At 43.0% G+C, this 19689-nt stretch overlaps 2 protein-coding genes across 6 annotated transcripts in view; one reads left to right on the top strand and one right to left on the bottom strand.

Annotated features, from left to right (window-relative positions):
• The first annotated feature begins 851 nt into the window (after window positions 1-851).
• Window positions 852-8114, top strand: ZBTB33 (zinc finger and BTB domain containing 33). Its single transcript, XM_084534021.1, has 2 exons — window positions 852-976; window positions 2204-8114. Exon 2 carries the CDS (start codon window positions 2206-2208, stop codon window positions 4243-4245), a length of 2040 nt encoding a protein of 679 aa, XP_084390147.1. The 5' UTR covers window positions 852-976; window positions 2204-2205; the 3' UTR covers window positions 4246-8114.
• Window positions 7694-19689, bottom strand: part of TMEM255A (transmembrane protein 255A) — a 25706-nt gene continuing 13710 nt past the window's right edge. For 3 of the 5 annotated variants that reach the window (XM_084534027.1, XM_084534029.1, XM_084534025.1), the window contains 5 exons: window positions 18440-18502; window positions 17373-17461; window positions 15130-15292; window positions 13678-13821; window positions 7694-10279 (listed from right to left, as the gene is read on the bottom strand). In XM_084534027.1, the coding sequence (XP_084390153.1) occupies window positions 10121-10279; window positions 13678-13821; window positions 15130-15292; window positions 17373-17461; window positions 18440-18502 (618 nt within the window). In that variant the 3' untranslated portion in view covers window positions 7694-10120. The remainder of the gene's footprint in view (window positions 10280-13677; window positions 13822-15129; window positions 15293-17372; window positions 17462-18439; window positions 18503-19689) is intronic. The other 2 variants (XM_084534028.1, XM_084534026.1) reach the window with 1 other exon arrangement.

The following is a 19689-nucleotide window of genomic DNA, read 5'->3' as shown; positions in this document are numbered from 1 at the left end:
GCAGCTTCAGTAAATTTTTTTGAGCTGGCCAGCTTTTAAAATTTAAACATGTTTCAAGCATTAGCTCTGCCTTGCCCACAGAGAGACGAGTTCAGATTTTATATCTGACCTAAGAAGCTGCCACAGTGAAAAGTTTCAGCAAAGCTAGGAAAGTCCAGATGGTGAGACTCACACAGCTAGCCCATCATGTTTTACATGAGACAGTGCCTAAGAGTAAGCGGTTCAAAACCTGGCTGTTCAAAGCTGATGATGCTTCAGAAGCAGGGCTTCTTCCAACTCTGTGCTCATCTGAATTTTCCTGTTAGTGTTTAGAAAGGGAATTGACAATGAGATGAAGAATAATCCCTAAAACTGAGAGATAAAAGGCTAAGAGATAGCTTAATTTGAACCACTGGATGTTTTTGGAGGAGAGAAAAGCACAGTGGATTGTATGTTAAGACTTGAAACAGTCATAGCACAATTTTCATTTGATGTGACCTCCCGTATAAAAACGACTGAGAGCCTGTATCAGGAGAGAACCCAGCTGAACGGTTTTATGAGGCAGAAAGCCAATCTTTCCCGATTACTCTTTTCTGTTCTTCACTGAACTCTCAGGACAAGCCCAGAAATAATCAGGAACTGCCTCTGCAGACTTTCAGACCCGAAAGCTCCGTTGGAGAAGCCGCTTCTCTTCCCGACTACGTCAGCCCCGCGGCCATGCCGGGTCAGGTCGGTCAGCGCCACACAAGGGCGGTGGAGCGCGGTGCTTCCCGGGGCGGGAAGTCGGAAACTGCCGAAGCCGCTCGGGTTGGAACCGAAGGGCGCCGAGGGCGCTCGGGCGGAGCGCTGCGGCCGGCGGGGGAGGGCAGCGCGGCGCAGCGCCCCCTGGCGGCGGCGCGGCGGGGGAGGCGCACGAGCGGAGCCGAGCCCGAGCCCGAGCCCGAGGAGCGGCGGCGGCCGGCGGCCGTTCTTGAGGGAAAGGGCGGCCGGAGCGCAGGTAACGTGGATCCTCGCCACCCCCGTCCCCGTACCCCGCCGCCCCCTGCTTCCCGCCGCCGCTACCCCGTACAGGGCCAGGCCGCTCCGGAGCTGCGGGCCTGGGCTCGGGCCCGCCGCCTGTCAGCGCGGCCCGCCGCCCCTGGGGGCCTCCGGGCGCTGGCTCCGCTAGCAGCCGCGGCCGGGGAGCTTCTCCCGCGGGCTGCCCGACCCCCCCGGAGCGCCGCGCTCCCCCTTTTGCTGCCTCGCCGCCCCGGAACGGCCCTGCGGATGCCCGGGGAGCGGGGCTGTTTCTCTTCCTGGGCAGAGAAGGGAGGTACCCGCAGCGTTTCCAGCGGCGCTGGGGCAGGCGTGCACAGGTCCTGGTGGCCGGCCCCTAAAATGAACGCGCTGCCGAGCCTCTCCTAAATACTTGTGGAAATATTCCACAACGGAAAACAAACCTCTGTTAACGCTCAGACCCTTTGAGAAACCGTCATACAGCATCCTGGTTTTCAAACTTACCCTATTTGCTATTGACTTAGACCATCATTTCTTTTTTTTACTCTCTAGGAGATGAGAACAGAGGGTGTATTCAGTTCTGCACATACCTTGCATGGGAGGAAAAGGGACAGATTAAAAAAAATAAATAAAAATTTTGCAGAGTGCTGTAGCATTAAGCTTATCATATAATCATAGAATATCCTGAGTTGGAAGGGACCATAAGGATCAAGTCCAACTCCTGGCACTGCACAGGTCTACCCAAAATTTTACATGTAGACCATGTGCCTAAGTGCACAGTCCAATCGCTGCATAAATTCAGACACGCTTGGTGCAGTGACTGCTTCCCTGGGGAACCTGTTCCTCTCAGTGAAGAACCTCTTCCAGATGTCCAGTCTAAACTTCCCCTGCCTCAGCTTAACACCGTTCCTGCGGGTCCTATCACTGGTGTTTACAGAGAATAGGTCACCTGCCTCTCCACTACCCCTCGCGAGGAAGTTGTAGACCACGATGAGGTCCCCCCTCAGCCTCCTCTTCTCCAGGCTGAACAGACCCAGTGCCCTCAGCTGCTCCTCATATGTCTTCCCCTCTAGGCCCTTCACTAAGCTTATGCATGCCGAGATTTGTTTTTTCAAAATTATTAAACTGTAATTTTCAAAATTATTAAACTGTAAATGTGTGACACCGTCACACAAAGCCAGAAATCCGTGGTTTTGCTTATTTGATACCTCTTGCTTTCTCTTTGTAGGAATGGAGGGGGAAAAACTGATCTCTGCAACAGACACGCAGTATTCTAACGCGCTCCTTCAGTCTTTGAATGAACAACGTGGCCATGGACTTTTTTGTGATGTTACTGTCATCGTGGAGGACCGGAAATTTCGAGCTCACAGAAACATTCTTTCTGCCTCAAGCACATACTTTCACCAGCTTTTCTCAGTGGCAGGGCAAGTAGTTGAACTGAGCTTTGTAAGAGCCGAAATCTTTGCAGAAATACTTAACTATATGTATAGTTCCAAAATAATCTCTGTCCGATCTGACTTACTTGACGAATTGATTAAATCAGGGCAACTGTTGGGTGTTAAATTCATAGCCGATCTGTGCATACCTCCTTCTGAAGGAAAAAGCTCGTCAAACGAGGTGAAAGATGCTGCTTCAGAAACTTCAACTTCTAGCCCCACTCAAAAGGATGCTGAAACACAAGTACCTGCAATCAGGCAAGAGAGTGGGGATGTACTGGGGGGGATGCCGGTTATAACTGAATCGTTTTCCCTGCATGGAATATCATATGAGACTGCAAAAATAACAGTGAGCGACTCAGATGATGATGATGATGTCATTTTTTGCTCTGAGCTCGTTCCCCCAAAAGAATGTACTAAAGATACTAGTGCTGCAACCCACAACCAACCTTGCTCAAATGCAGCTGGAGTGTCTGACCAAAAATCATGTGGCAGTGGTGGCTCCCCACTATTGACTAGCCCCACAGCAACTCAAAAACTCTCTTCCTCTGCTAACCAGCTGAATGCAAAACAAATACAATCAAGTGCGGAATCCCTTGTCTCTGCAACACCACAGCATTTGACACCTGAGATTATTTTGCTAAATCGGCCTCCAGTGAATGCATCACCCACTGTTAGCTCCTCAAATCAAACACATGTGACCCCTACGATTAATTTGGTTGAGGAGAACCAGAAGCCATCTAACAACAGTTCCTCAGCTGAAACGGAAACGACTGCTGTTGATGATGTAGAAGAGATGGTTGAAGATGATGACGATGTCATTAGCTCCTCTAGTCCTGGTTCAGTCAGCAGTAGCTCTTTGGTTCAGCAGCCTGCTGCATCCAAGACTGCAGCCTCTGAAGGATCAGGTGTACAGAAAAAACAGGTTGTTACGTTTTCACAAGAGCCATCTTCTAAGCCTGGAGAATTTAAAATAAAAATCTCAGATGTCCTTACTGGAAACAATAGAGAATTCAGTGCAGGCATTGCACCAAAACATGTGGCGGAAGGGCAGAAAATCATAACGTTAGATACAGCCACTGAAATAGAAGGCTTATCCACAGGCTGTAAGGTCTATGCAAACATTGGTGAGGACACCTATGACATAGTCATTCCTGTAAAGGATGATCCCGAGGAAGGAGAAGCCAAGCGTGATGAAACACCCAAAACATCTGGTGATGATTCTCCAGGCAGGAAACGCATGAAAGTTAAGCATGATGACCACTACGAGCTGATAGTGGACGGAAGGGTCTACTACATCTGCATTGTATGTAAGAGATCGTATGTGTGTCTGACGAGTTTACGGAGACATTTTAACGTTCATTCCTGGGAGAAGAAGTATCCATGCCGATACTGTGACAAGGTTTTCCCTCTCGCTGAATACCGTACGAAGCATGAAATCCACCACACTGGCGAGCGGAGGTACCAGTGCTTGACATGTGGCAAGTCTTTCATCAACTACCAAATCATGGCCTCGCACATAAGATCAGTTCATAGCCAAGACCCTTCTGGAGACACCAAGCTTTACCGATTGCATCCTTGCAGGTCTTTGCAGATCAGACAGTATGCGTACATTACTGATCGTTCAAACAGCATACCGGTATTAAATGAGAATGGAATTGTTTATCGTGTTGACACAGGAAAGGAGGGCACCGAAGGAACAACATCGAATCCTCCAGCCAAACAAATGACCTGGGATGATATTTTCATTCCACAGGGAAACGAAGCAATTTTTAAACAAAATCAATCAGAGGGTAGCACTGAATTTGAGTTTGTAATACCAGAATCTTACTGAAATGCATGAAATGCTGGAAAAGGGCTTCAGTGCAGAAACACTGCAGCTGTTTTAAATGAACTGTTAAAATAATTGCAGAACAAATTGTTAAAGTGAAAACAAGTTAACTTGTTCTACCAAGTCACCAAATGGTAGTACTTAGATGGATCATTAGTAGCTGCAAGCAATTTGTGGAAGCAATTCATTGGAAAGTTTACTTGAATACAGATTAAGACATTTTCAAGGAGCTAGCAGTGTTTGCTAGTATGTTAATTTTGATCAAACCGTGGGGATTCGTAGCTTGAAAAAGGTACAGTTTATTCTAAAGAACTAGAGATCTAAAGTAATTTCTAAAGTAATCGATGTATTTCCTATACCCACACTTCTTATGTAAACCCTTTCTTTCATGGTAGAACTTCAATGCTGAACTGTGTTTAAACATTAACCAAGAAAACAGTAAAAATATTCATCATAGTCTCTTGAATGTGGAACCATTTAAAAAAATAATCCCACAACTCATTTTATTTTTCTGAGCAATGCATAACTGCAAGGGTCCATTTTTTTTTGTTTTTGTTTTTTGTTGTTTGTTTGTTTTTGCTATCTGAAGGCTTCTTAAAACTGAGAAATAACCCAAGTGCTGCGTCAGCTTAGCACTGAAACTGCAGAGGATCTTGTATGTCTATTTGGCTAGATTTTTAATTTTAAAATTTAAAAAATTTTTAAATTAAAAACAATTTTTTTTTTTTCCCACTTACAGAATTAGTGTAACCATGTAATAATGATGAACCAACAATCAAAAAATACCCCTCATCCCTCATAGTCCACAGTATAATTCCTCTACAGCTGCCTAGTTGTTATCTGTTTTCAGTTTCAGGTTTGTTATATTGCCCCTTTTTTTCTCCTTGCACTTGGTACATTTTACGACTCCTAGGAGATGATCCAAGAAGTCCAACCTGAACGGGAAACAGTAGATCTGAGAAAAACAACTGTTTACTGTAGTTTAGCACATCAGATTTAGTGACTTCTTGAATTTCTGTAAATGGTAATATGAAAACTGCACAGAAATTCTAGTGATGACTGACTGAGCAAGGTTGTTTTGCATAGTGCTAGTTAGTTATTGTAAACTTTCATTGCTTAAATTACAGCTAAAAGTTTTTCTTCTCCTGTTTCAGAGAAGCGTTTTGGTCCTACGACCTTCAAAGATTTTAGGCATCTGGTATTCCTGACAGAAAGATATTTAACTGGTAAATGGTTCAAATACAACTGGAGCTATAAAAAAGGGTACCAGAAATGCGTAACGATGGGAGAAAGAGAATGTTTACGTTTTTTGTGTAATACTCAACGCTTCTGTTTTGTAGGCCAAAAATTATATACGTGGTTATTTCCCAGATCATGTTGCGAACGCCTTTGAGTATAACAGGATATGCTTTCAAATGTTACAGGTTGGATGTAGTCTGAGATGGTATTGCAGCAGCCACATGTAATCCTCACAAGGAGTAAGTATTGATTGCTTGACGTAGCTGGCTGCATGCTGTGTAGAAATTTCATGAACTTTTGGTCATAAAAATGTGATCATTTTGTTGTTGACATGACACACAGAGAATTAAGGATACACTGAAAAGTGTGCGTTCAGTGATAACAAAAAATAATGGCTATCAATATTTGCTGCTGATATATTTAAACCTTAAATTAAACTGTGCCTACTGAAGATCTCTCTTTGGAGGAAAACTGGAAAATTAGGGCTTTGTAACTGTATTTTTGCTAGAAGACTCGTGCTTGCATGTGTCTCAGGGTCTTCAGTTTTCCTTGGAAGTGATTTTTGATATCCAAAGTCCAGAGGTCACGTAGAGCGTTTTTTAATTTTACTTCCAATATTTATTCATTTGGAAACATGTTAGATCCTTCCTCTTTAAACTTTATGGGGCCATGAGCTTTTATATTTAGATTTCTGGCTATTGCACTTATATTTGTTCATTTGTTTTTAAACATTTAGCTTCCACTTTAACTTAATGAAAAACCTTATGTAAATATTAAGAAATTGGCTTTGGGGTAATGAGTGAAAAAGTTGGAATCTGAAAAAGCATTTAGATAAAAATTAACAATTTCAACAGAGTGCTAGAAAACCTCACAGTCATTTATACACGTATAAAAACATTAACGGATCTGCTGCAAAATGTAATGATGGTGGTTACATTCTCGCTGTATGGTTTCTTTGGAGATTCATCCCATAGCATTCCAGTATATGAATAAAATAAAAAACAAAAAAATCACCTGCTTATTTATTTTGTACTGTTAAGGCATGCAGCTTAGAAAAAGATGCAGAAGCTGACAACTATATACATTGAACATTGAGTTCTACACCTGTTACCTATGAACTGTTCCATGTGAAAAATCAATAATTTTTGCCAGATCTGTATATACTTGTATAGTCTTTCTTTAACATACTTTTTAAAGTTGTGTTCCACTTTTCATTAATCAATACTTGGTATTAGTTCTTAGAGCTTTCTATGGCAAAAAATAAAAAGTTTAATTCCAGAGATGTGTAGCATGTTTCATTTCAATCACAAATCAGCTTCTGCAATCTGACGTGGTTGATGGCTAATAGTTTGTACCATTCTTCTCCAGGTCTATGACAATAGCAGGAACCCTCCCTAGAGGTTGTTTTTGTTATTTTTATTTGAGGTTTTATTTGTTTTTCCTTTGATTGAGTACTTTCCAAGAAAGCATTTTAGCTGAAACACTCCTCTGTATATTTTAAGCAGAATTTTGTTATATACGCTTACCCTCAGACCAGTAGAGTACTCTGTCCAACTATTAATGTGGTTGCAAATAACCTAGAAATCAAGAAAAATATATATAGTGACCAGCAAAATGCATTTCAGCTAACTCAGTATTACGTCTTCTATTCTTAACTGGTTATCATATAGAATAGTTAGATTGCTGTTGAACGCTGGCTAACGTTGAGAAAATTACTTTAGTTGAATTTAGCACAGATAAGGCATACAATTCAATGAGTAATATATAAAAATGATACTTTAGATGTCTTTATCTACATGGCACACGTCTTCCATTTTTGCTAACATCAAATAGCAGTTGGTGTGATCAGGACAGAATTAGGCCCAAATACAATAAACACAAAAGTATGTGAAACTCTTAACTGGATGGATTATTCATCCATGTTAAGCAGAAATTTAGCAGCAATGACTTTACAGTGATTGAAATTAATGCATCCTGTTATGTGGGTAGGGCTGCAAAACTGACGGGATATCTGAGGCTTAACAAAACAGAACTTAATAATAAAACAAATCTCTGCTTACTCCTGGTAGAACCACCACTGATTTCCTAGTACAGCAAGTCCTGTTGTTTTGTGTTTTTGATTGTTCTTGAATGCATGCTGTTAAACCAAATTCCTCAGCTAGCATTAAAGGTGCTTGTGAAACAGGACCATTGCTGAAGTGTAAAATGCAAGTTATGTTTACAAAAGTCGCACAATTTTATTTAACTTTGGTAAAGTAATAAAAGGGTACATATGAGTCACAATTTTACATTTGCATAAGAAATGATGAATACAGCGCAGAATGTTGCATTTACATTAAACACTTAGTTTTACTCAAGCAGAAGGTAATGGGTAGTTCAACAGAAAAATCCAACCATTTTTATTTTTTTTTAAATGTGACAATGGCCTTTTCCTTTTACAGTAAATTTAAAGCAGCAATGTAATTTTTGCTTAAATATTCCTTAGAGTTCCTTATAAAACAAGAATTTGGATAATTTCCTAAGTTTAGTATATCTGTGAAGTCGAAACCAATGACACCATCATTTCTTTATTGTTTCTCTGCCACTAAGTTGTGCTCCCCTTATGAGTTTTCTTAGTCCTGTCCTGTGGTGTCCCCTAGTCCTTCTAGCCCTATTTAGTAGATAGGCACAAATGGTATAGTATGTTTGTTGAAAGTGGGACAGGACTGTTAGCTTCCATTTCAAAGATGCAGCAATAAAAAGTTTTCTGATATTAAATTTATGTATCCTTCAAGTGATAGGTTTGTGGGGAGTTTTAGGTACTGCCTATTTGGAAATTGCACATGAATCTCTTTAACAATATTTCGTTCTCGAAAACATAATATAAAATGGATGAAGCCCTAGTATGCAAATTTATTTTCAATATGCAAATTACAGGGGCTGCACTTCAACTATCTCAGTAAAACAAAATGTCACCAGGAAATGTTTTGCATACACTACTGCTTTAAATCCCAAGTGCTGTATTGCTTTCTCCAGCTATTTATTTTTATTTGTTGCTGGAGAAAAGGTACGTGCTTGCTTCTGGATAAAAGGTGTCATCCTTTAACTTACTAATATACTGACTAGTGTTTGACAGTAGAATGATAAAGTTAACACAGCTGAGCCTAAAGGCTTTGCAAATGCATAGTAGTAAAAACAGCATTATAAAGTGTGAGTGTACTTTGAAAAGTGAGATCAGGGACTTCAGCATTTATTCTCCATTTTGACAGTATTTCAGGTTTTTTTAGCTTAAAAGCAGAGAGATGCCACAGTTTAAATTCTAGCTGTTGTTTTCTTTCCCTAGCATGTATACCACTTCCAGATTCTGCATACAAGATTTAGCTTTCTGGTAGCTTTCTGTTTGCATTAAATTGAAGGTCATGTAGACAACTTAGGAATAGGATCAACAATTTGGTGCAAAGGAAATCAAATTTTTAGGAAATAAGGAATAAAATGTCAATACCTTATTTTTTAACTCTGAAGCAAGCAGTTGAGAATGCTCAGGTTGAGCAGCTTAGATCTAAAAGCTGTCATCTGAGGTCACTTCCTGGAGTAGAACCACACTTTACAGGACATTGTATCACATAACAAAGCTGACCTTCTTTTGTTATGCAGGATGCATGCAAAATTTGTTGGAATCTAGATCAATCAGCACAGTCATCAGCTGAAGATTAAATGAAAGTCACGACAATAACTGTAAATTCCTATCAGCTTCATCCTATATTACATGGTGATGAATTTTATTCATGTGAGACTTACCTCTTGGAGAACTAGTAGTGGAAATTCCTTATGTGCAGCCTGTAATACAGCTACTAAAACAGTGCTTATTCAGGGTGCTGATTCAACCCATTAAAAAAGTTGAAATTACAAGCTTAAAAAATAATTCCCAACCAAACAGAAGGAAAAAAAAAAAAGTTTTCACTGCAATGTAGTAACCCAAAATAAAACAGCTAATAAAGCCTATTAAAGTTTTTCCTGTCAAAAAAGCAATATTCCAGTTGTTCTGCTAGACAAATATGAAAATACCCTATGAAGTTACCTCTATTCATTAGTTTTAGCGTTAAGAGATGCTGTCGTGGCTCCTCACAAGGATTTCCATTACATAGACTGTAATCAACAAGTGACGTGAGCTAGGTTCAGTGGCCCCACAAAATCCCAACAACTGGAGACGAAAGACCAGACAAAACAAGCATCAAGCTGAGCTGTCTGCAAGCACTCTCACCTTGAACAGAAAGATATTCTTGGGCAGCTGTTGGTCCTGGCTACTCTTACTTCAGCTTGGCTCAAGATGAAGTAAGGCAGACCAGAATCTAGCATACGTGTCGTATCACTTTATTAAAAACCAAGGACTATATGAACCTCACTGGAAAATGAGGAGGCTAGAATTTAGGTCCCCTGGTACTCACCACCACTGCAAAACATCCACAATACATCCCTTTCCTCACGCCCCATTGATAAACCTCTGAAATAAGTCTTGCATGAAATAACAGTCTGATCAACTAGTCATATTTGCAATTATCTTCTGTTTCTATCCTCCTGCTTTCTCCCACAGTAAAATATAAATACAAAATGTTCACAATTATTTCAATGGCAAGTATTTCTTTCTTCTCTTCCACATTCTTTATGGCGTATAAGGTGGTGGCTTTTCAAAAGGTGGAAAATACGGTGGGGAGTAACGAGGAGGTGCATTGGAAGACCACATATAGCTGGGAGAAGGTGACACTGACTGGGGGTCATCGGAGAGGCCAGAAGGAGTGGAGGCTGGAAACATGCTGGAATGCTGCAGGGAAAAAGCAAGAAAGCTGTAACATTTCTAAATAAAGGACAATGGTAAAATAAGATTTCATTACCAAGCAGTGTAAGATTAATATTTCAAGACTCAATTCTGCAAAGCATGTGTACACACAACTAAGCATTCAAATAACTCGTTGCACTCAAGGAAGCATTTAAGAATTTCTCTCTCATCACTTCTGCTGTGTACTTGCTTCTGTTTCACATAGCCGGAACAACTGAAAACTGGTTAGTCTCTTTCACATCTTGGGGTTTCATACATGAGCCAGTGGCAACAAAGAGGCTACAGCTCATTTCTTCTTGTACTACTTTCATCACTAATTAAAAAAGAAAAAAGCAACCAAAAAAATAATGGCAATAAGATAATGAAACTCTTCAGTAAATGCAAAGCTTCAGAAGGTTTTACACAGAAAAACTGCGTGTGCCTGAAAACTAATTTCTGCTCTCCAAAATACCTTTGTTATCAGAAATACCTTAAGCCTGAAGTCATATGATGTTGGCACTGTGATTGACCTGTGAACATGCTGTGTTCTGTTCACAAATAGGCCAGACAAATTAACTCTGAATAGGTAATGAAATACTGTCACCTACATCGGCTCCTGCGCCACCAATACACTTTATCTTTATCCCTGGCAATCATATTCCCAAGCTGCACCTTGTGTTACCATTTGCCACCTGGCCCATCCTAAGGAGGCACTCGTAGGGCAGCCTGGGGAAGGGATGGGGTCACGCTATCAGTACACTGCGTTTCTGAAATAGAGCACGTTCCTGCTTTGGTACCGAGCAGCAAGCACCCTCAGGCTGGCTCATCCCTTGGGCTGCAGGCAGGCACTGCTCACACAGAGCCAGCGTGACAAAAGGTGTGCAAGGAGAGGATTTGTACAGCACTGCTGAGGGATCAGCACTGGAGCAGGGCACTCACACCTTGCAAGGCTGAGCTGCAGACAATGTTCAAGGTCAGATTTTATCCTGGTGGGGGCAAGGATGACTGACTGTGGGGATAATAAATTGTTTTCAAACAGCTTCTTTTTTTTTTTTTTTTTTAATGCTTACTTACTAAATCACTTACCTAAAACTGACCTGTGACTGTTTATTGAGTGGATATACAACCCACGAAAGCCCAGCTTGGTCAGCTAGGTGGCCACAGAAAGCCATACAGCTCATTCTCATTTTAAATAACACAGCAGCCCCCATCAGTGGCAGCCCCTAGCCTGCAGAGCCACTTATTTGTAAGGACACTGCTGCAGCAGCACAGCATGGACACCGTTGAGCAAAGGCAGCCTTGGGTTTCAAACACTACAAAGCATCTGAGTGCTGCTGCCTGGCAACAGCCCGAGGCTTTGAGGAGAGCCACCTTTGTTGCAGCTGCAGAGCCGGCCTGGCTTGCTCCAGCTTCAGGCAGCAGCCTGGTTTTATTAACGAAGCCAGCACTAATACCTCTCTTTCGAAAGAGGATAAGAGGCAGAGCATGCTGCTGCTGGGGTGAAATGAACCATTCATCTGTGTCCTCTTGCAGAAGGCGAAATGTTGCAGGACTAAGATGTGCTCAGTTAACTGTCCCCTGGCCATGCAAAGGGAGGAATAACATACAGGCTGCCACCCTCACCAGAACAGCTTCCTCCTGCCCACTTCCTGTCTCAGCATATTGTAAAGACTTTGGCACCACGAAGAGCCTGCTCTCCTGGGGGATGTTGCTTCCTGTGGTGAGAACTAGTAACTGCCAACATCCATTGGCAAACCAGAGCACCAGTTCTGCTGTCTTACATTGTGTGGGGAAGCAAAGATGCTGCAGGGGCACAAACTTCCTTACAGACTTTGGAGTGGCTTTTTTTTTTTTTTCTTTTTCTTTTCCTTGGGAAAGAGGTCACTTATACTGGGAAGTACTGGCCTAGCCCATTTTGGCACCAGAATTTTTGCAGCCTTCGACAGGGCATTGAGGAGTGAGGTTGCACAGGGGAGAAGGTGTCCGTGTGGTAAAGACACTGCTCAGATCAGAGAAGATAAAGAGCCTCCACAACCAGAGCCCTCAGCTAATGCTTTCCCGCAGGCTCTCACATTTCCTTGAGGACAAGAAAGGCTCACACTTAGAACTGCATCTGAAAGCAAGACTTGGATTACCTTAATTTACAACCGGCTTTTGTTGGCCAGCTCCTAAGCCAACACCTGTGGTACCACAGCAGTGAGAAACAAGGGCTTTCATCTGCTGGCTGAGATGTAAATACTAGGAGAGCCCCAGCAGTACTTTTAGTTGAAAAGCAGGGCAAATCAACCCATGCTGAGCTCACTGCTGGTGCAGTGGCAGTACCGACAAGCACAGAGTTAAACAGTGTTTATTATCAGCTGAGTGTCTGACAAATGGACTTCACAGAAGAGCTTTTTAAGATATATGCTGAGGTTGGCATCTCTGTAACAGGAAAAAGTTATACAACACTGCTGAGTGTCCCAGGTTGTGCTAATCTCAAAAAATAAGTCACAAATCTGTATACATAAGTTTTAGAATTTCTGATGTTCAAATACCTCTACGAAATTCCGACAACAGTGTTGTCCAGTGGCACTAGCAATAAAAACAGAAAGGTTTGGATGCAAGGCACATTTAGCGCATGGGTCTGATGGGGGAGATTGTGGCTACTGCAGACCACAATCTCTTAGCTGACGTCTAAGAAATTGAGCTTTTGTTAATTAAAAAAAAGTCTCCTGCCATGATGGTTGCCAAGAAAATGTATGATGTTAAATTAACATCACCACTCTGGTAATATCCACCTGAAAGAAGTACTGATGTTGAAGCAGATACAGACATTCCCACAAGTAAAAACCTATGCTGACAGCAAGGTTCAAGTGAAATCACAGGTCCGTAACTCAGAAGAGACAGGGATTGCAGCAGCAGTGGTGTTTGCAGGGACTGCTCTTAGACCCAGCTGAAGTGTGTGGGAAAAACAGAAGAGGTTTTCAGTTGGTATACCAGGAGCTCAAACAGCTTATTTCCAAAAGCTCATCTGTTTCTCTCAGGCACAGCAGTTGGCCTAATAAAAACAAACAAAACAAAACAAAAAAATCACCAGAACATCTTGCTTTGCCTCTATCCTCAGAGCATCGCAGATGCCAGAGGCAATGACCATTTTTAATGTGGCCTCTGCTGGTGAAGGACAGGGGAAGCAGGCAGCATGTCCTGTTGCCTTCTTTTCAAGGAGAAGCTTTCAGGAAAACCTTGTCTTAGTCAGAGAGAGTGCTGCCAAGGAGCAGTGGCTAGTAGGAAAGGCCTGGTATTCTCTGTATGAACAGGAAAATTAAACCGTGTAAATGACAGGAAGACAGGCTTCCAGAGTCCTGCAGACTGGGCTATATTTAACTTTCTAGCTAAACGAGGAAACATCCTGTAATGTTCTGTACCTGAAAGTCATACGCAGAGTAGGGAGGCAGGTGAGGAGTGCTGTGGTAGTAGGTGTTGTAAGATGTCACCTGTGGCCTCGAGTAATAGGACACTGTAGGATGTGCATTTTCAACCGTGCAGTTCAGCGTAGGGATGGAAGGAGTCTGTTAAAACAAAGAAAGAATCTCAACTGCTAACCAGGACATCTTCAGAGTCACCAAAAACTGACAGCTGAATGAAAACAGAAATGATTTAAAGGAGCAAAGTGTCTCTCTAGAGCTCGATTCTGCTGAATCAGCAGCTAGCAATCTATTTCCCTCTTAGGCAGCAGGCAAGTCTTGAGGTCATTTCATTCTTTACCAATCCATTGTTTCCTTTAGATTCCCCAGAACAAGCCTGGCAATAGCCCAGTGCATGTTAGTACTCAAACAAAGTGACTGCTCAGACTGTTTCTCCTATTTGTGAAGATGCAAAGTGTTAATTTTGATTACTCTATTACTCAGTGCATTTTGAGATCGGCATATTTCAAATCCTCTTGTGCTGCTGTTCACAGAGACTTCCATACATCTTTTTGCAGTGGTTTACAGGCTGTCTGGTGTGGGTCAGAAGACTGTAACACACAGCTGGGAATGTGTCTCAAGATTTGTTTGGGAAGATTTTAGTGCGTCTGAAAACAGAGTAGGAAAGTTCGGAATTTTGAAATAAGGCACCCCTGATGAGGGCCCAAGATTTGTTTGTAAGAAAAATATATTGACAAGACAAAAAATGTTCTTTTCTGCGTATCTCATTTTGTATTATTCCAAATGAGTCATAAGAGACTGAACTATATGTATGTATTGAATGTTCAGTTCTCCCCATTGATTTGTTCTCGTCAGAACAAAACTGTACGGGATGTGACAAGCAACCTGGCTGAGTGAGGGTACTTCAAAGCTTGTGTTGCCAGAACAGCATTTTTTTCCACTCTATGAAGTTTGCACTCTCTTGCCTGGCTTTGGTCCTAACCTCACCTTCTCAGATTCTGCAACATGAAGAAACTATATGGAGAGTTTCAGCCTAGCAGTGCTGCGTAAATACTCTGTAAAGCTCAGAACTCTACTATTGCTATAAAATCAACAATTCGAGAGCAACAACCACACATTTCCTTGTAGAAGGTCAGTGCTATGAAAAGAAATATCATTTTTAAATAAAAAGTTGATTTTTATTCATCCTGGTATTGCCAACACTTCCGAGAAAGTTCCTTTTGAAAATAAAATCCCTATTTCTTTTCATCTTTTCTAATTGTGTTCAGGCAGTGACACCAGATCAGAAAAGTTAATCGTTTTTACTTTCTCCTTAGAATTATTTCATGTCCTTCTTTCTGGCCTGACTGCAGTGATGCATAGATCATTTGCACTGAAATATCAATAGCTGTTTCCATGCTTATTTTAAAAAGGCAATTCGTCTGATTTGCACAGAAATTGGTACCACCTTACCATGTCTTTAAAGCCTCCAAGTATCGCTGCAGTAATGATCCCTAGGAATAGCCCCACTATGTTCAGAATTGTTGCCGACCAAAGCAAGTGGTAAAGATGGATGATGTCCTGGCAGCTGCTGACATCAATGTATTCATAGTAGCCTCCAGAAATCTCTACTCTGCTGGATTAGGAAAAAAAAAATCCCACAGTAAAACAAAAATGATTAAAAAAACACACCACACAATAAAACCTAAGCTCTTCACTGGGCAAGTAAAACACATTCTTCAATTTAATGATTGACTGGACATAACCACCAAGATGAGAGTGAGGGTAAAGCCTTCTAGATCCCATTCTTGTGGCATCTAAGATCTCCCTGCATGATACTGGCAGCAGAGATGGCTTGATATGCTGTGAAACAAACAAGTCCTACGAGACCTACTAATATCAAAATGCCCTTGAGTCTGAACCTGCCTCTTATTTCCATCAATTGAAATCTCCAGAGCCAGCCCTTCATGCTGGTGGCTTCCCAAGGACATACCAGTCCTGGAATCAGTAGGGAAACCAGCCTCCTTCCCCTATTACTCACTTCCAGTTTCTTCTTTTCCTTTTTCTTGTTGTAGTGGGCCACTGCAGAAGAGATTGCAATGAGGAGATGATTTCAAGCAGAATCGAGGCAGAGGTTAACCACTGGCCTTGGCTGTGAAGTGCCTGAACAACCTGAACTAGAGAAAGCACATACCATGACTGCCTTTAACAACACAACCTGTACTTACTGCTTGTACAAGCTTGTTCCTATGGAGATGCGTAAGGGCATAATGTTCTCAGTGAACCCTGGTACACCATCAAGAACATTCAGCACTGCACAGACTTTAAAGAATACTATAATGATGTGAAGAACCACGAAGCTGCTGAATCTCACCAGGGATGGCAACCCTGCACAACATTTGACATGAAGGGGCTCATACAATACTGCTGCTTCCAGCATTCCTGGCATCACAAAGGATGTAAAATTGCCTCACTTTTTCAGTAATTCCCATCCTTTACATGATAAACATGCTAACCAGCCTTTAGTGTCCGTGCCTGAGATCCCAAAAGAACCAGCATCTCCACAGTGCAATGCACTTATGGGGCACCAAGCAAGATTAAGATCATAACAACTGGTACAAAATAATGGAAAATGGGTCCAAGGCAGAACCCTGAACCAGCCTGGCTGGGGAAAAAAAAAAATAAAACAGAAAAAAACACCCATTAATACAGAACAGTTACAATATTTTTCTGTTCCAGTCACTTCTAGGTGTATCATTCCCTTCAGTTAGTAAAAAGCAATCATGTTCTTTAAATGCTCACACAGAAATGATGTACTACTGAGACCAGGGATTACCCTTCCCAGCACACCAAGCCACCCTCTTCCAACAGCATCTTTTGATCTTCCTCCACAGTCAATGATTTACGTGGGGGCCAGCTCAATTAAGTATGATAAGAAACATTACCCCTGAAACAGCCCTAGGCAAGAGCCAGAACTAAAAAAATCATTTTTTTCTCTGCTGACACACACTAGACACCCCAAATGACATAAGACCTGCATGCTCCATGGTTAGCTTAGGCACAGCAGCCAGATCAAACAATGGTGTGATCGCTGTGTGAGGGTGCTCTATTGCTAACCACCCTTCTGACTCAGCCTTGCACACTGCTGGTGCGCTTTCCACTCTTGTAACCATAGGAGATATTCACTGGGCAAAGAGGGCACTGATTTATGAACACGCAGATGGCACTAGTTTGTGAACTCTCCTCCCTGTTACTAGGATGGGAAACAAAACAGAGAGGAAGGCGAGGAAGAACAATGTCACAACCTTTATCTACTAAAATGAAATAAAACTCAATGAACAAGTGGTACCCACAGGTGTCAGGACAAAGGACACTCAACAGTGGGGAAAAAAAAGGGCAAGGCACCAGGAATGGAAGTAATGGGACATTACACCCATAATGAGAAGTAACACCCATTTTTCCAGCTGGACTGGCGTGGGGTATGCTTACATGTAGCTGGCGTAGATTTAGTATACTTCATACACCCCTTCACTCTCCTTCTGACTGGGAGTCCTTTTGGGAAGCAACCACAGCTTCAGTTCCCTTCCTACAACAGCTGTCATTAACCAAAACTTTGCTCCTGTCTTATCCTGGCCCTTCAGACACCTGCAAAACAGCGTGACCACTGCTCACTCTGCCCATGACAGGAATGGTTGTTTTTTTTTCTGCTTACTCACTTCCCACAGTTGTACAGGTCACAACAGAAGCAGGTGTTGGTTTTTATTTTCGGTGTGCAGGGTGCACGGCGTTGCGGATGACAGATTGCCTGTGTGAATCCAGAAGAAATATGTAAGGCACATGAGGATACAATCACCAAACACAAATTCCACTGCCATTTGGCCTGCTCTACATGTAGGTTTTGCACTGATCCCAGTATGAGCCCCAGGCAGATTTTTCTTCCCTTATCTTGCAGCACAGCTCTCACAAAGTAGGCAGGCTGCAATAAAGACACACATGACTAGAACAGGCCAGGCTTTTCTTCCACCATGGGGAAGTCACAGATAAGCACGCATCTGCATAGGAAGGGAGTTGTGTAACTCTTGCAAAGAGATAAGACCCTGCTGAACTAACACTCTTCCCCAGATGGCAATGTAGTGCAAAGAATTGTCAAGAGACTGACGCTAACAGGGAAAGATTCCAGTACTGGCAAATAACTGAGCAAAGAGGTCAATTGGCTGCCTGTGGGTGCTAACACCTAAGTTCACACGGATGGTCTTTGGGCCAAAAAGGACACCACCAATGCCACTGGGTGGCACTTTATTTGCACCTCCAGCAGGCATTTTTATGTGGAATGCAGTGGTTATTCATAGCTACTCAGACACTTGGGAGGAAACCTTAGAGGAAAAGAAGCCAAGGGTGTCCCATACACACTGTCACTGTGTGGCAGGAACACCCATCCCCAGCAGGCTTCTCTCTGGAGAAGACACAAGCAGAGGTGCAGAGGAAGGTACATTTTGTTCACATCCACAGAAATTACTGCTGTCTGGACTCTTAATCCACACCCTGTTCCTGTGATGAATGTGCAGCTGAAGATTTAAAGAAATCAGTGTATTTTCCTCTCCCACCTCCTCCTTTCTAACTACTTCTCCGCTAGCACAGCACCAATCATGGAGAAAAGCATTCCCGGCCTCCCAGCCACTCTGCAGAGCTCCGAAGATGGCAGCAGCAGCCTGCCAGGAGGTTTCTCCACCTGCAAGATGAAGCCACCCCTGCAAGGAGACAGCACAGCCACAGCTGCTCTCACCTCTGGCAGTGTGGTACTCTTGGAGTAGTACTGGCATCGTCCCGCGTACAGCGGCCGCAGGTCCTGCCGATGGAAAAGCACCAGAATTAGCACCACATTAAAACCAAAATCTGCTGCCCAGCTGGGCTGGGGCAGCAGGCCAGGCCTTGGAGAGGTTCCTGCCTCAGGACCCACCCACAGCAGCCCCTCCTGACCCCCAGACAGATTTTAGCTCTGGTCCTTTGAGGCACATATCTGTGGCAGCTGAAGTGGAAGCAGCGGGCTCTTAAGCCAGCCTCACCCGGGTGAGGGCAGCCACCCTGAGCTGAATTATCCATTCCTCATTTTCCCAGACGCATCCCAGGGATGCCTGAACCCACAGAGAAAGCAATGCCAAATTTCCCTTTGGGGCAGGGAGGGTGGTGGCAACTGCTTTGCCTTGTGCATGCTGGCTGATAGGGACAAACCCATGCCCAGGACCCTCCCTAAGGGCAGCCGGGCCCACTCTCCAGGTGTCACCCAGCACACCCAGTGGCAGAGCCACAGTGGGAACGCTATGTGCTCGGGTGGCAGGAGCATGTCTCTGGCCAGACAGTGACATTCTTGCACGGTTAGAGGAGGCCAAAAGCACACCTGTTAATCAAGAGACAGAAACCAGAGCCCTCGTCACCCCAGCCACGCGGTCCCTGCTGCAGACGCGCAGGCATCCCAGCGCCTGGCAGGACCAAGTGCCAGCTCCCAGCCCACGAGGTCAGTGCCCCAAATCACGCAGCTGGCCTGTGGGCTCAGGCTCCAGAGGCTCTATCAAAGCTTCATGAACCCCTGAGAGGGGGTAGAGGTGGTCAAGAGTTGCTCCTCACATCCCGACAGACTGAGACCTATCGCTGCCCTGTGCTCTGCCAGCAAATCCTGCCATCCCAAGGTTTCTCTACCGCTTGGATGCTCAGAGGCAGAAAGGGGAGTCTGCATTACAAGGCAGAATAAAGAGCCAGATGACATGCAGAGTTTCCGTTTCATGGTAACTGTGACAGTCTGAAATCGCTTCCCACTCTGATTGCAAATAAACTCTAAGCGTGTCTTTTTAATCCCATTTTGCCAAAAATTAAAACCAAACAAAAACAAAATCATCAAATATCAAAGTTGCTGGAAAAAAAAGTCTACGTGCAGTAATAAATTTCAATTTAAAACTTCAAATGAAATCAAGTGTTTGTTTTTTTATATCCTAACAGCTGAAGTTTTTGCAGTTTTTTATATTAGTGATTGGTCATGCC

The sequence above is a fragment of the Aythya ferina genome, assembly GCF_964211825.1.
Source record: "Aythya ferina genome assembly, chromosome: 13".
NCBI lineage: Eukaryota > Metazoa > Chordata > Aves > Anseriformes > Anatidae > Aythya > Aythya ferina.
Note: the sequence above shows the minus strand (reverse complement) of the source record. Positions and strands in the feature narration are given on the sequence as shown.